General features: G+C 36.8%; 1 protein-coding gene across 1 annotated transcript in view; it reads left to right on the forward strand.

Moving 5' to 3' along the window:
* The window catches only part of TINAG (tubulointerstitial nephritis antigen), a 38,641-nt gene extending 21,208 nt beyond the window's left edge, over positions 1 to 17,433 (forward strand). The window contains exons 7-11 of the mRNA XM_072333068.1: positions 215 to 395; positions 1,061 to 1,106; positions 5,697 to 5,802; positions 16,225 to 16,270; positions 17,323 to 17,433. Of these exons, the coding sequence (XP_072189169.1) occupies positions 215 to 395; positions 1,061 to 1,106; positions 5,697 to 5,802; positions 16,225 to 16,270; positions 17,323 to 17,433 (490 nt within the window). The remainder of the gene's footprint in view (positions 1 to 214; positions 396 to 1,060; positions 1,107 to 5,696; positions 5,803 to 16,224; positions 16,271 to 17,322) is intronic.
* Positions 17,434 to 17,657: the final 224 nt, after the last annotated feature.

A 17,657-nucleotide genomic window follows, 5' to 3' on the forward strand; every position in this document is an offset into this window, starting at 1 on the left:
ATAAAGCTAGAAAATGATTAATTTCACTTATAAGTTTTTGCTGCAAAGATGCACGTTTCACAAGCCATTTTCGATAAATGTAGTTTTTCTGTGGTTTATCAGACATTCTTATGCTTGAAGAAAGAATGTCTCCATAAACTTACAGTGGTAAAATAATTATGAACTTGGAATAAAAGTTTTAAAAATCTTATTATACCTATTTTTAATTGATCAGGGTTGTATCCTATGCCTGCTATCCATCATTTTGGAAGCATCATCTGGATTCACCAAGTGAAAATAAGTGTTATGTGTCCAGTGAATATGGAAAAAACCATACAAATGGGCCTTGTCCCAATACTTTAGAAGATTCTAATCGGTTATACCGCTGCGGCTCTCACTACAGGGTCTCTTCAAAAGTAAGTTCATGCTGTGCACACATCTTATCATTTTTATTTTGTCCACTGGGGCTTGAAAATAGTTTGGTATATGGAAATATTTGCAATTAACTTGAGCACTTTTAAGGAGAGTTCTTCATTTTATTGCACTTGTCTGAAGAGATTATATTCTTTGTAGTTTCTAGGTTTATCTCTTCAAAGTGATGCTGCTGTCGTTCTTAAGAAATTAAAGATAGAAATAATGCAGTCATAAATGTGCATTATTTCTTTTTAAACATATCCTTGAAAGTTTTTCTTATTTGATAAACCAAATTTGCTTTAGGAGGAATACAAGTAAGGTGGTATATTTTATGCCATGTGCATATATAACAGAGAATCCTAGAATGGTTTTGGTTGGAAGGGATCTTTGAGACCATCTCATTCCAACCTCCCTGCTATAAGCAGGGGCACCTTCCTCTAGACCAGATTGCTCAAAGCACCATCCAGCCTGGCCTTGAATGCTTCCAGGGAGGAGGCGTTCACAACTCTGCTGGGCAACCCGTTACATATGTCATATATAACCTGTTATATATGTATGTATATAGGCGATGCATGCATATGGTGATAAATTGGTCTTGGTTTATGGTATTTAACAGAATGTATTTTCTTCCCTTGCCGTCTGTGCTGCTGCTCTTCCTTTGTCTCAGGAAACTGATATAATGGAAGAAATCATGGCCAAAGGACCTGTGCAAGGTACGGTAAGTTTGAAACACGTTAACATTGTCATTGAAGTAATTAATGTACAACAACCTAGTAGCTACATATTAGAAGTCATAAATTGCTTTCCATGGTGAATAAAAGAGGCATATGTGCAGTAGTTCACCCAGAAACTTCAGCATTGATGTGAATTTTGGTGTGCAAGGGCTCAGATCTTCTAGGGAAATAAAGATACTGCAGCAGGATATGAGGGAATGGAAAAGAGTTGTTTAGCCTGACTGGTTGCAGCCACAGATGGTGCTGACAGTATCTGGGGATGGGGAAAGGGCCGTTGTGCTGGATGTCCATCTGTTCTGGATGGATGACCAATGCAAAACCAATGCAACTTTCTTATTTCTACTGACTTGAATTATATTATGAATTATCACAGCCTTCAATTCATTACTGAAAAATACATGTTTAGATAGAATTTATTTCTGTGCATTGTGATGTTGAAATTGCTTCTTAAAGGTCTTTATGTGAGCAGTTGCAATTTGAAGCTCAACTTTGGCAAAATTGGTACTATTAGTCTTCTTCTGCCCAACTTTGTTTGCTCAAGGGAAACATTCCTTCCCACACTGACTTTTGTCTAAAAGTGAACACAGTATTGCTACTGCTTTTGAGAAAAGGAAACAGTTTGAATCCTGAAGGCAGAATTTCAGACAGCTCTCTAATAATGTCTTGCTCTGCTATGTACACATAATTTGCTATTTTAATCTATCCGCACCAAATCTTACCCATAAAATTATCTGTATTCAGACATTTGTTAAGTTTTAATCACACACTGATTCATATCATTTTTTGGAATGTCAGTGTGTTTTCAGCAAGTCTCATGTTAAGGTAATGTTAAATGTGAAAGATAAAATCTATATCTTAAAAGAGCATGTATCTGTGAGCTTCTACAACTGGGTGTGATTCCTTTCCTTCTTTCTTTGTGTTATAATGATATCCTTAAATGAGTTGCTGCTACAGTCTAATAGTTTGTCACTGTTCTTATTCCATCTTCCCATAATACAAATGCAATCAGGATATGATTCTAACTTTAAAACGATATCATGCATTTTTTTTTCAGAACATCCTGAAAGTGATCTTCAGCTACTGAAAATGATTTTCCATTTTCCTTCACTTGTCATTCCTCAAGATCTTACAAAGTACTTATGACCAGTCTTATCTAATGTAATAAGTAATATTTAATAGCTGGATAATATTCAAGAACCTTTCAAGATGATGAAAATCATCTTGTTTAACGATGAATAATTTTGTTTTCTTTGTGCAATTTCAACATTATGAAGGATACATATATTCTTAACAATCCTGAAAATGTAGGTATAGGAATATAATTAAAAACATTTTCCTATACAGCTTTGAATGACAGTTCCTCCCTGGCAAACATTACTGTTTTGGTATAGAATGGAGCAATTAGCAATTTGAGGTGCAGATGATGAAACTAGTTTCTTTTAAAATTAAATCTGAAATAAACATCGTGTAGTTTTACTAATGCTTTGAAAATTTTCAAATAGACATTCAAGTATTGCCCACAGTTATTATTTAATGGAGTTTATGACATGCTCCTATAGTTGCAGTGCTGTGTAGGATAAGATCACTCTTCTGTGATATTAGCCGCTCTCAGCCAAAAGAAAAGCTAAAAACACATTTCTGGCAATACATGAAATATTCAGCAATAACAAGTTTTGAATATTTGCAATTTTACTTATCATGATGTTGGAAATAAAGGAACATTACATGTGCTGCCACAGATTTGGAGAAAGCACTAAGCTGCATTCATGTACTCTGCTACACTTTTTTTTCTTCTGATAGCAATTACATTTTGGGGCTTTGTATCTTCATTTGTCAAAGATACATGGATTCTAATTTAAAAATTGGGTTCAGTGGAAACCATAATAGAACAAATCTTATAATCTTCTGTGTTTATGCAAGGATCTGACAGCTCAGCATGACTGAAGTAGTTTATATGCACGAGCTACATTAAGGCACAAAAATTAGTGCTTCTTCCAATTCATTAATAATTAATCCTTTCATTTTGGAAAATGCATGGCTGCTTTGATGTGGGATGGCACACAGCTGGCTGGAAAAGTGTGATCCCTTCCAAGTCACAGTCCATATCAGGACAATGTCTCAGAAGAAATAAAAATATCTCAGTGCTTGACTTTGAATTATCACCTTTCTATCTACTCTACACTTAATGTGCACAGCTCCTGATTAATATGCAGGGTTTTAAAGTAGGTACACATAAATAAATACACATATATGCAAATATATACAATTCAATACAGATCTATGTATACAGAATATATGCATATCCTATATATGTACATAACCACAAATACACAACCAGCTGAAATTTTCTCATGTCGGCTGAAGTTAATTTGCAAATATATTTCAAATGTTGTATTTCCTTTCAGTGTGATAGGTGTCATAATTTTTCAAAGAGCCAAGAACATACTTTTGATTTAGAGTTGCTGATAAAGAATAAATTTTTACTGAAATTGAACAAATGGAACTTGATATTGATATAGGGATAACCACAGGAGTGCCTAGATCTATACACTGGAGGAAGGGGTAAACCTTTGCAGGGAACTTTTGCTGAGTCTTGACCTTGCAGCTAGAAGCCAAGGGTAAAGTTTGTGCTATTTTCCACTTGGTCTGTTGCTATCAATAACTGTGAGCTCTCATCCTGCAGACAGCTCTGGCAGAAGCTGTGGCATTATTCATTAAATTTATTTTTCTTATTTAACTGATAAAACTCTTCCCAATTCTTGCCACTTATCATCATGGTTGCTTATTCTCTGTGTGTTGCTATCTGCATAAATTTTGGATATGAGAGAACTTATTAACAATGAATATTTTCAGCCAGGTTTCCTGGGTAAATGAAACCTATATAAATGACTATGTTTTGAGCTGTTCTTTTTCCTCCCATCTTTCTGCCTCCTAAAATTTGAAAATGCTTTCTATTTTTAGCCAATTTGATAGAGGCCAAGGGTTCATGAAGACAATTAATTTCCTTCAACTTTATGACAATATTCAGGTAGGGGAAAGTAATCTGAAAACATGACAGATGAATAAAAAACTGTATCATGAGCTCACCTTATTGGATGGATACTGCAGATCTATACAGGGCACATATGTTTTAATGCTCTCCAACCACATGAAAATTGTCATTGAAACATGTACTTTATTAGATTCCTGAGGCACAAGACTTTAAGAAACTGAGATGCATTAATTACCATGTTCCAGGCAGTGTGGCAATTTCACAGAATTGTAGGGGCTGGAAGGGACCTCCAGAAATCATTGAGCCCAACCCCCCTGCAAAGCAAGTTCCCTACACCAGGTTGCACAGGTAGGCTTTCAGGCAGGTCTTGAATATCTCCATAGAAGGAGACTCCACAACCTCCCTGGGTAGCCTGTTCCAGTGTTCCATCACCTACACTGTGAGGAAGTTCCTTTGTATATTGGTGTGGAACTTTCTGTGCTCCAGTTTCTGGCCATTTCCCTTTGTCCTGTCCCCATAGACTGCTGAAAAGAGGTTGGCCATGTCCCTTTGTCTCCCCCACCTCAGGTACTTATAAATGTTAATAAGATGCCCTCTGAGTCTTCTTTTCTCAAGACTGAACAGACCCAAGTTGATCAGCCTTTCCTCACAGGGGATATGCTCTAGGCAGATATAAGTGTGATAAAATCATAAGCTAAATGTAGACTGAAATTAAGCTTATGATCACACTTCTATTTAGGTAATGTAAGCTGGAAAATATTTTCTCTGGGTCTTGCAGCACAGCAAGTAACAAAACAAATGGAACTAACGTAGCAGAATAAATTGGAGAAGAAACTCAAAATATTTTCCTTAAAATTGAAGCAAGTGATATTCCTGTGAAAAGACGTAAAGTACAGATTGTAATATTCATTCTCTTGCACTAAACTTACAGTTCATTAGCTTGTTGGCCTTACATTGTTATTGACACACTGTGTTTCAATCCACAGTTTTACAATACTTTCATTTGAAGGTCATAATAAACAAAGACATAAGAAATCTATTTTTCCATAAGTAGATTCCATTCTACCCAATTAACTCTGTATGAATTTAAAACAAAATGCAAATGTTTATCACTCTGCCATATTTCATAGGATACATGCATTTATATTGGTTGTTAAATACTTCTCTGGACTATGCAGATGCTTGTCAGAACTGAAGATTTTATGTATGAACCCTGAGGAGATTTGTCTTATTAGACTGGATTTGTACAGAACTGAAAAAACTCATATAAGCCCATAGGAGATATTTCTTCATTTTTTCTTTAAATGGATCTGTCACAGGGAGTTTCCAGGACAGGGAAACCCAACTAATTTTGTAGGAGACTTTTGAGAGGTGTGTTGGAATATTTCCCTTGGTTTAGTCATAAGAGGAGACTTCTGAGTAATTAGTAATTGTAATTACAAAGTACACCCACCCACGTATTATGACACATAAAATCTCACTGCTACGGTTCAAGGAGCAATCTAGAGTACAAGCAATATTTGCTGATTGTACTGATTTTTCCTACTTTTTTTTTTTTTTTTTTTTTTTTTTTTTAGCTATAATGAAAGTGTATGAGGATTTTTTCCTTTACAAAGAAGGAATCTATAGACACTCCTACAAAGCAGGATCCAAATGGAAAACTCACTCTGTGAAACTCCTTGGGTGAGTATTCTTTTACCTTTTTCCCTGCTAGTCACAAACGCAACTACTCAGTTTGGAATCTAATCCTTTTGTTGTCAGAGATGTAGCACTGTTACCTCCCACTGAAAGATTCTGTCTGTTTCATTTTTGCATAGCTTAGAATTTTAGATGTCATTGGAAAGAGCTGTTGTCCCATGGCCTTTTAATCCACTCTGACATTTGTTCTAAGACTTCAAAGACAGAAGTTATGGCCAGAACCGAAATGAACGAGCCACTAAACAAAATCCAAACTGAGATGTAAACATTTCTGGTGGCCTACCAACTAACCAGCACAGTTGTATTTACACAGCAGTCTGGGCTCTCTGCACCCCATACAGAAATCAACTGCTGCAGAGGTGCTGCTGGTTTTATCTAGGATGCATAAGAAGTACACACCCAGGTCTGAAACTGTTGCAGAAGAATATGAATAATACATCAGCTGATTTCCCCTCAAATGCAGAAAAGTGCCAACAGATGACAAGTATCTAACATTGCATGCACTTGCGTTCTGGAACACATCAGAGTGCTTTTTTCTCTGACATGGAAGGAATATGCAAGGTTGCGCTTAGTAAATCACTGAAGGAATAGTTAAACAGGCAAATGTCTGAAGATAAGTCTCAAACAAATATTCTGTAGGTGATGTAGAACATCAAATAAATAATGATTCAGTCCTGTGCAAGAAAGATTGCTGAGAGCATCTCCAACATGACTCTTGAAGAAAAAAGTGTAGCAAAATAAATTGCCTATTGTGCCTGTGATATAGATACCCTTGCAAAGGGCATGGAAGTGCTTATGGTTGTAGAAACTGCTGACTAGGGATTGCAAGAGTGTGTCTGCTAATGGCACAGAAGCAGCAGACAAAAGCAGCAAGCTTAAGTAGGATCAGCCTTGAGCCTATAGAGTTGCAAAAAGTCCTGACTCAGGGACTAATAGAAGAAAACCTCCTGAACTGAATATTGTGAAGCTATGAAAGAGAGAAACTGTCAGGGACCTTGGAAAACAGACTGCATTAGGAAAATACGTTTCTGAAGGAAAGCCTGTATATTTGGTGTATGTATGTGTATTGTATTTAAGGTATATCTGAAAGAGAAATCAATAAAATTAAACAGGAAAACTGGAACTGCAGGGATGAGCCTCTATGGGGCTGTAAGCACAGATGTTGGGTTTCCTATATTTGATCTAAGTGTAGGGTGGTAATGACTATTCCTTCACAGACAAATATCTAGCCTAGTGAAGCTCATCACAGGGGAGAGTGATTAGACCAGAACTGCACAGGGGAATAACTTGAAATTAAATTTGTGATGACTGCTTTCATTTTACTTCACAGATTTTTTTATTGATTTTTTTTTTTTTTTTTCTGGAGAGAGAAAAAGGGTCAGAGACACAATGACATAGAGTAAAAATATGTAGTTTTGTGCAGGCTGATATTTATTGTAATCTGATTTTTTAATTTTATTTATAACTCCTTCCCTAATAAAGAGTTAATATTTGTAAAAGGCAATTATAACAATGGATGACCATAATGAACTGATATATGCAATCTCTCAAAAACAGTTTTGAAGGTGCCATAAGCTGCTCATGCATACAACTATGTATAAGGATACGGAGTGTTAGAAAATAGATATAAAGTTTAGTGAAACCATTTCTAACAAAAACAGATATGCTCATATAAATGTTGAACTGAATGCATTGACTGAATTCTGTCATTACGCCAGTTGAAATTGCTAGCTATTTTCTATCATTTTGAGTTTTCTACTTCATAAAACCAGCTCTAACTCTAAAAAAAAAAAAATCTATCTCCAGTGATGTAGTGTGTGACCTCAGGCTCAAGGAGATTATGGGAAAAGAACTGTATGGAAACAAGAAAGAAAAATATGGAGCAGCCAGGCAGAGGGTGTTACAGGTTGCAGATGGTCTGAGTGTAAAGATTGTCTCTGTGGACAGTGAAGCAGGTTTCCAGTGGTCTGGTCAGGACTGACATGCTGACAGAGAGAGTATGATGTCTAAATAGTTTCTGTGTCTTGTCTGCAGAGTCAGTGAGGTAAGTAGAACAAATGAGTAATGGAGACTGGAATTTATAATGTTTAAGTTTTGATGTATAGAATTTAGAAGCTATGTCTCTGATAGGCAGTCGTGGTTTCCTTTATTGTCCATAGCTGTTGTGCTGCTCTTTTCTATCTTTCTATCTTTCAAGAGAATTGAATTGCTTTTTTTTTTTTTTTTAATCTTCTATTTGTTGACTATAAAGGAACTCCTGGGGACAATGTCAGACTTGCAGAGCTAACATTAGAATGCCTACGGTAGACTAGATGAATCCCGCTTTAAAAACATTATAAAGTAATGGCAGCTTCTGCAACAGACTAACTGACCTGACCAATGGTCTGTTATGTTTATAATAATATAATATCCTCAAAATGTCATACACTTGTTTGTTTCTATGTACATACATTTGTACAAATTTATGTGTAAATACACATTACATTTCAACTCAGAATGACACCAGAATGAAAACTAACTGAAAAGGCACTACAGAACAACAAAATGCTAATGAGACTAAGGAAGACAAATGATTCAAAATTTGGCCATTTTCACATTTTCTACTGAATTTTAAATAGAATAATGACTGAAATTACTATGATCAGTGACTAATGATAGGTGAAACTGTACACTTATCTCAAGATGTCTTAATAAAAACAGACTTAATTCACATTCAAGAGGAATTTGGTAGCAGGTTTACCTCCCAGATCTGTACTTTTGAGTTAGAGTTGAGTTGCCAAACAAACATTTCAAGCCCAGTCTATAGCATATTCCTTATAAAACTGGTGTGCTTTTATTTTATTTATTTATTTTATTCTTCTACATTTTTGGCTTTCTAAATCCTACTGAGGAAAAGAAGAGAAATGGAGTGTCTATAAAAAAACCAGTGGAGCAGATTTGCATATGGTGTAAGGATGTCACGGTTTAACATAAAATCTACCTGCGCCCGTGACCGGGGGGCAGGGCCCGCAATGGGCCGCTAGCCCAAAAGGAAAAGAAAACAGTAGCAACGATCTAAGGAGGCACATTAATTACTAAATACTATACCGGAATACAGAATAACACAATATAATAAAATATAATTGGAATTAAGGCTAATGAATCAAGTAAAATAGGAGAGAGTGAGTCCCGAAACCGAGAGGTCTACTGTAACTCTAGGCAAAAACGGCTGGAATGCTTCCACACACTCCCCCCTGGCTGGCAGGATCCAAGAGAGCTAGTCCAGCACTGAAGTGAGATTATATAGAGTCCTTGTCATATGACTGACTGTGATGTTCTCTGGGACATTCAGTCTTCTTCTGTGAGCAGCACATTCGTCAAAATTATCCATGCTTTATCATGATGTTATGATGTGGAATACTGATAGCAAAATTACAATATTGCAAAACCATGACAAAGGATGACCAAATCTATTAAATTTGGAGGAAGAATGTTGGCTTAAGTAGTTCTGCCTCAATCAAATATATCTTTTTTCAAAGCCAGGTATAGTTAAGTAAAAATCCATCACTAATATTTGCAACCTGTTTAGACAGATTCCATTCATGATAGGCTACAATATCGGATGTGTATTTCCATTCAAAGAATTGTATCTGCTTCTCCCTTGAGAATGAAAAATTCAGAAGGGCCTCAAAAGCCCGAGTCTTACAATCAGATATACTGTCACCTTAAAGCTTGGATGGAAAAAGTATACTTTTATTTAAATCCTTAGATAGTGATTCATGACCAGTATAGGTTTTCAGATATTTAGAAGATGCTCAGAATAGCAAAGAACTTTAATAAGAGGACACTGAGAGGTGCCCCTTCTATTTTTATCCAATGGAAACTTTAAATTCAATAGAGTAGGAGAAAAAATGGAATCGAAACATGTACGCCCCAAGAAAGCATGAGCTGAATTCATTGTTTTTTATCAGAGAGTCTCTCTAATGGAGATAAAATTGACACGTGAACCAAAAACTTGTGTTTTAGTGTTGAGGAGACATTCAGGCAGTGCAACTGCACTTTAATACACATTTAAATGACTCAACAGTGCAAAGTCCAGAGGCTTAAAAAAGATGCCAGTGACTACAGTTAGTGACACCTTTGTTTTTGACCTAGCAGATGCATTTTTTCTCTCAATTTTCCTTATCACTTGTACTCACTCCATCTCAGATTATCAGTGACAACAAAGAAGCATCCTCTTAAGCCATCAGAAGCTACATTTTCTTCTTGGCTAAAGAAACCTTGGTATGAGTTCCCTCTTTCTTTCATAGAAAATAAGTTCATTTTCTTTCATTTCTTTCATTTCATTTCAGACAATTGACGTAGTATAATTTAAAAAAACAAACACAAAACAATACCCCAAAATATTTCACAGCAAAGAGAAACATATTACAAGATCATCAGGAAAAGATAAATGAATGGAGATTCATGCAGTTAAATCCATGAGAATCCATGTTCAAGAAATTTCGTAGGTTACTTTTTGATCAAAATGATGGCACTGAAATAGCAATGCCTAGATAGAAGACATAGTATTAGGGAGAGAAATTAGCCTATTTTATAAGTGTTGGCTGTGTTCAGCATTTGGATACAATATATCTTCAAAAGGTATACCTCTCTCTTGATTGCAAAGTATCTTTCTTCCTAATCTAAATATCTCATTTCCCATAAATTGGATGTTATGAATTTGGACTACATGAAGTCATGTTTGATCACGAATAACTTTTTCAGGGGTAGAAAGGGCCAGAAGTATTTGATAACTTATATAACTTCAGAAATTACATGATTTATATTGCATTGGAGGTTATAAAAGATTTTCTAGTTGCCCCATTTGACCTGAAAATCTTTGTGAATGCAGAAATATTTGGGGGAAAAAAAGAAGAAAATAAGGAAAAAGTAACAAAACAAAACACGAGTAAAGTCTATAACCTTACAAACAGAATATATAGAATGTTTCATAGAATCATAGAACTGTTTGAGCTAGAGGAGACATTTAAGGGCCGTCCAGTCCAACTCCCCTGCAGTGATGAGGGGCACCTACAGCTAGATCAGGTTGCTCTGGCCCCATCCAGCCTGACCTTGAATGTCTCCAAGGACAGTGCTTCCACCACCTCTCTATACAACCTGTGTCTGTGTCTTATTACTTTTACTGTAAAATATTATTCCTTATGTCCAGTCTAATTCTACCCTCTTTGAATTTGAAACCATTTCCCCTTTTCCTACCACCACAGACCCTGCTAACATGTATGTCACCTTCCTCCTTATAGACCCCATTTAGATATTTCAAGTTCACTCTCAGTTCTCTGCAGAGCCTTCTCTTCTCCAGGCTAAACAGCCTCAGCTCTCTAGTCCTGTCCTCATAGGAGAGGTGTTCCAGACTTTGGATCGTTTTTGTGGCCTTCCTCTGGATGTGCTCCAACAGGTCCAAAACTCTCCTATACTGAGGACTCCACATTTGGATGCAGCACTCAAGGCGAGACCTTACCAGTGCAGGGTAGAGTGGAGGTATCACCTCCCAGCCTTTTGGCCACACTTCTTTGGTTGCATCCCAGGATATAGTTGGCTTTCTGGGCTGCAAGGGCATGCTGCTGGCTCATGTCCAGCTTACCATCCACCAGTATCATCCAGTCTTTTCTGGGAGGGCTCTGTTCCGTCTTTATATCCCTCATATTGCACTGACAGCAAGGGTTGCCATAAGCCAGGCTGTTGAACCTCATGAGGTTCTCCTGGGTCTATTGCTCAAGCCTAGGTCACTCTGAATGGTATCCTGTCCTTTAGTGTGTCAACTGCACCACATGGCTTGGTGTCATCTGCAAACTTGCTGAGGGTGCACTTGATGTCACTGATGAAGAGTATCATTCCCAGCACTGACCCCTGAAGGACACCACTTGCACATATGTCCAGATTCAGCTTGAGATTTGAATGCCTAAAGTTATGATTCTGATGGTAGACATGACATGTTACATTTCTAAATTGTCAACTTAGAGATGGTGATATAGTTGGCATAGGTAACAGAGCCTGGATGGCAACTCAGCTCTACCTGCTTGTGGGTATTTTAGTACCCTCAGTGGTATTTGGTGCTTGCAGCAGTGGAAAGAAGTTGCTGCTTGGTTACATTTCCAAAAGGACACAGATTTCTTGTGGCTCCCTTGTCATGTCTGCCATGTGGATGTTTGAGGCATCCAAGGGCATCTCAAGTGGCTCTAGACACTTGCACTTAGGCAACTAGTGTGTGTTTTAAAATACAAAAGAAATAAAGAAGTCACATTTCAGTGATGACCCACATGCAGTAAAAGTCATGGACTTCAGTCTAATTATGAAAATATATAGAATGTAAACTCAGATGACACATGATTGATTTCTGAATGTTTGAAATAACATACCATCCAATTTCTATTCATCCCAGTGGATGGCTGTGAGTTGTACAAGTTTCACATTCCCTTGGACTTTTATTTTTTTCAGATTACTGAATATTTTATGTTCCTTTTTAACAAATTTGTCTGTTAGTTTTTGTTCATACTTGAAGCAGCAGTACTTATAGCAGCAGGTTATAGCAGCTAAAATTAAGCTGAATTTATTATTCATTTAAATTATGAATTTTTATGACTCAGGAAATTCACCCTCAGACACTTGACTTCATAGCAAAAAAGATACTTAGGGATTATTTTTCTCTGAGGAAGCTAAACTTAAATTAAGCTTAGAGTGGAAGTTGTGCTTGCCACTTGGTAGAGCCAAGGGATACAATATGCAATGAACATATTTTATCAGTAAGACTGAAATTATGGAAACTACCAAAGCATAACTTTATAGGCATGAAAACAGAAGAGAAATTTAAAAGATTTAATGAAATATTTCTGCTGGGAAGACTCATTTAGAAAGCTGAGAAATCTGTTTTGGAAAATACTTCCTCCTTTCCTAAAGGTACTACAGCAGAAATAGCTTTCACTTAGGTGTTTTTGGAAATAACTGCTTCCACTTTAAAAGCTATACAAATATGAATGAACCAGGAAGTCTCCAGAAATGCTCTTAGCAGGAGCTGATATGCATTCCCACAGGCAAGATGTCAAATCAAATTGGCACAGGACCCAAAATGCTGCAACACTGAGCAGTATATATCTAGCGTATTTCACAAAACAGCAGCTGTTTACCTTACAGCTCAGTGCTTTTCAGATGGAGAGGAGCACATTAGCCTGGGAGAAATGAGAACTGGTGAATCTCAGCCAGCCTTTAGAGTTAGCCTGAACCAACCATGCCAAGATTTAGGAAAGGCTTTGTCAAAATGGCCTGCTCCATGCTGTATTTGCTGCTACTTAAGATGAGCATCTGTGCAGTTGTTAGTCTGTTCCACCTTTCCTGCTAAGTCTTACTCCTGATTCATGCACTGACCTCAAGACTGGTTTTGAACAGTAAACAATGAACCGACGTTATCAGCTGTTCTTTAACTACAGCTGTTAAAAAACTGACAAAATCACCTGCCTCATCACAGTCTATTAGTCTGCTGTGCTATACAACTGTTATAGAAGATCTATATACTGAATACAAAATAACTTCATGGAATGGCAGATTAGCAGGGACAATTTAAGTCCAATTGCTGAGAGTAGTTTAGGCTCGAAAGGACATCTGAAGGTCATCCAGTTCAATCCCCCAGCTCAAAGGACCATTTTCAGACTTCATTCAGGTTCCTGGAGCTTCTGAATCCCATAACTTTGGAGTGTATCTGAAGACAGATATTCCACAACCTCTCATTCTACTAGTGACTCATGTTGTAAAATACTTTATTTTGTTGATGTTCGATTACAACCACTCTTGCTGAAAACCATGACCATCAACATCTGTCTATTGGGTGTGCATACATCAGTAGAGTCTGTCTGTCTTCTCTGTGCCTCCATTTTATAAAACTGGAGACAACAAAAAGATCTTCTCCAAGCAAGCTCTCCTGAGTCAGCTCGCTCAGCCTCTCCTTGTACATTCCGTGCTCCAGATCCAAACACTTCAGCGGGGTACTTACTGGTTTTGCTCCAGTCTGTTCATGTCCTTCCTATCTGTGAGAGTCCAAAACTAGACAGACTGCACCAATAAGGGAGAGCAGTCCCTTCTCTTGACCTACTGGAGGCACTATTGTATACTTTAGTTTTATTTAGTGTGCTTAAATGAATCAATGTGGGAATGAATTACTGAGTAAGCAGCTCTTCTTTCTAAACTGTAAGATAGAAAGCATATATCAAGTATTGCTATTTGTACACAATTAGGTAGAATAAAATCCAGGAAATTAAACTCATTGCTACATTATTGTCAAAGATTAGGGGAAAAAAATGACCCATTTCTATTTTGTTGTCTAAATTTTCTTCTAGTTAGAAAAATTTCTGAGAATTAATATATTTCTACCAGTACATAAATATAAAATTTGGGATTTTTTAGAAAATAGTGTTAGTGGCAGAAATTTAAGATGCAAGATGTAATTTTTTAGTAAAATGGCCACAGGTAAATCTCAATCAGATATGATTAAATTAATATATGTATATATATTTAAATGTATGGTCGTGACTTCTTGTATCAAAAGCACATTTGGCAAAGAAATAACAAAGATTATTAAAGATTATTTCACATGGTAGTGCAAAGAAAAAGTATCATGAAACCTTTCTTAAAACAGAAAAATTACAATAAGTGGTCATTATCACCAACATTGTTTCTATGATTTCTTGCATTGAGTGAGTAGTAGCTACAGCTGGGATCACAACTGTAATCCAGACTTCCACTGTATGCCAGTCGCAAAGCTTTTACTTCCAAAGTGAACATGTTAATCTAATTGTTCTGTGCTTCTTTTCTGATAGTATTGAGCCCATGATTGGCAGTGTCTGGAAAACAAACAGCAATATGACTTGCCACAGTGGGATTTTACCTCTAACTTGCAGTCATACAGCCAGTGGAGTTTGAAGGAAATTGAAACAGCAATAATCAGCAGGCAGAGCATGTGGCTAGATGAGGAGACAGTTACACGCTGCAGGATGTCTTTCCTGCAGAATCTCTGTCAAGGAGAAGGACATTGAGGTCCTGGGCTCAAATGAGGCTGGAAAGATCCCTAGTTTCTCAGTTCAGACCCAGTCATGGTACTACAGTGAAAAACTGTGAGCTTATCCTGCTCAGTGTCTCTTCATATCAACTGTTATTTTGAAAGACTTGGAACCTGGGGTTTTAAATTTGTCTCTTTTTTTTTTGCTTTTTTGTTTTCCCCTTTGGCTAGAAGTACAGCTAGCTGTTCCACAGAGATCATTACTGTTAACCCAGGAGAACTGATGCCGCTGTGACTGGTTTTTTACAAAGATGACATGAAAATCCAGATTTTCCCATCATGGGATTTCTTGTTGTATTTTTGCTAATTGCCTTTCAAAGGGGCTGGAGTACCATAATACAGCCAAATTATTTGACACTAGTCACATACTGCTTCAGATACTGGTGCAATAATTTTGTACATTTTATGATTGATTTATACTGTGAAAAATCTGTAATGTTCACACCTTTGGTTTTCTTTTTATTTGTCCCCTTTAGCAGGCACACAGCATCGTGGCCCATGAACAGTAACTAAACAAGTATTCACCTTGTAAATAAAAAAATCCAGCATAGTTCTTTAGGCAGACAGTAGATGTACAAACATACGCATCCACCTAAGGCATGCAATGTAGCATTCACTAATCGAACTACACCCAGATGATGGCTTTGGACCTTCTGCTACCGTATATGTATGCAAAGTGAAGCTTATCATCTCAGAGCACTGAGTAATTCAGCTGCAACTACAAAACATCTGTCACTCAGAGGAGGGGACAGTCTTTGTGTGGTTTCATGGATATCACCATGACATTTAGCATGTCCTGAAAGATGTCAGAGAAATATAAGGTTTACAGGTCATTTCCCTCACTGTGCAGCAAACCAAATTAGGTTGTCAGCAATTCAATGTGAACTGATTGCAGCTAGGAACACTTTTAGTCCCAGTTTACCAGCTCTATTTGTAAAGATGTTGGATGAGATCTTTAAAAAAAAAAGTTTCTACAGACCTTAAACTGAATTGAAATGTGTTCATGTTAATTTAAATACTCCCACACAGTTTGGTTAGTTCAGCTAGCAAGCTCTCCAGAGGAGGGATTCTGTCAGTGAAAACATTAGATCATTGCAATGAGAAACTAAAGGCACACTTGTGCTCAGAAGTTTTTCTGGTCCCTGCTGGCAATTTGACTTGTGTCTAGGAGAACAAATGTCTTCATTTTCATCAGTGGAGGCATCAATTAGTCATACTGTTTCATCCCTGGTACCAGGACATCTATCCTTAGCTTTTCTGGTTGCTTGTTTAAAGCTGGAAAATGTGATCAAATGCCTCATTTGTACCATCTCTTGTAACAGGTGGGGATCATTACCTGGCAAAAATGGACAAAAACAGAAGTTCTGGGTGAGTATTTAGTACTCTGTTTTGAAGGAGACAACATTTCTATGACACAGATTATTTTTTAAAAAACCTTCTTTTCTTTCATTCCTTCTTTTAGTATCTGCTGTTGTTGTTATTGTTGCTTTCCATTCACCTTTCAGTCTCCTGCACAATTCTATCCCCTTTCTGGCAAAGTTTTATCCTCTTGACTATTGACGCATGATCTTCCTCAGTTTTGAAGCCTACTTCATCTGATCTGCTTATATCTATATCTGTGTTTTCTCCATGCAACTTATTCAAATTTCCCATCTTTTTGATGTCTGAAAATGAAACTCAACAATATTACTCAATATTATTTGGGAAAGCATTCTGAAAAGACAAGCTATTTATTTAAACAGCATTGCAAAATGTCTTCCAGCTGTCAGCAAAAAAATTAAATGTAGTCTTCAGCAATCTAGAGTCAGTCAGATTTATCATTTTGGTTGAGATTTACAGCTCATACCATTATTCCGGTACTCAGAAGAAGGTAATTTGGAGCTCGTATAGCTGATGGCAGGGCTTGTGGTTGTTGGTTCTACTGACATCTAAGGTTTCTGATTTCATTAGAAGCTGAATTTCCCAGAATATCAGTAACAACCCAAATGAAGCCTGATTTATTAAAACACAGTTTTTCATATCTTGTGTCTCTTTAGCGTATATTAACATATTAATGTCATCAAACTAGTGTTAACAGTTTAACATTAATTTGAATTTTGACCAATATTATTTAAATTACCTTTTCCTCCAGGTGATATTTAGATTACCTAATAATTTCTTTGTCAGTAAATCAGAAAGCCTAATAGCAATAGTAGTCCATTATTAACTCTGGCTTTGGAACTAAAATTTTGATCAAAATAAAAAGGAATAAATGAGTAGAAATAAGGAACAGATGCATTTTGGTTCTCACTGAATCTGAGAAACTTTTTCATTAGAGAAAACTATCACAAACGATTACCTTCAAATTTTGCAACTTGAATTTTAAAATTCTGTTCCCCCCCCCCCCCCATCCCCCCCCTCCCGTCTTTGTTTTTGTTTAGATTGCAGCAAATTCATGGGGAAAATACTGGGGAGAAAATGGCTATTTTAGGATTCTACGTGGACAAAATGAATGCGATATTGAGAAGCTGATTTTAACTACTTTGGGATAACCACTGCCTTTTACCTGAAGTATCGTACTGTATGCTTCTTTGTGAATCTGTTCTTCCACTGTTGAACATCGAGTCTTTCCAGAGAAATAAAAAATTCATCTCCTATGTTTTCTTTCTTTCTGCTGTGGTTTGTTAGGCCTTCCTGACATGAACACACTGCAGCTATCATAAAAGTGGTACAGTCCCACCAGGTTCAAACACTCCTCTATACAAAAAGCAAATTG

Source organism: Excalfactoria chinensis, chromosome 3, assembly GCF_039878825.1.
Source record: "Excalfactoria chinensis isolate bCotChi1 chromosome 3, bCotChi1.hap2, whole genome shotgun sequence".
Classification (NCBI taxonomy): domain Eukaryota; kingdom Metazoa; phylum Chordata; class Aves; order Galliformes; family Phasianidae; genus Excalfactoria; species Excalfactoria chinensis.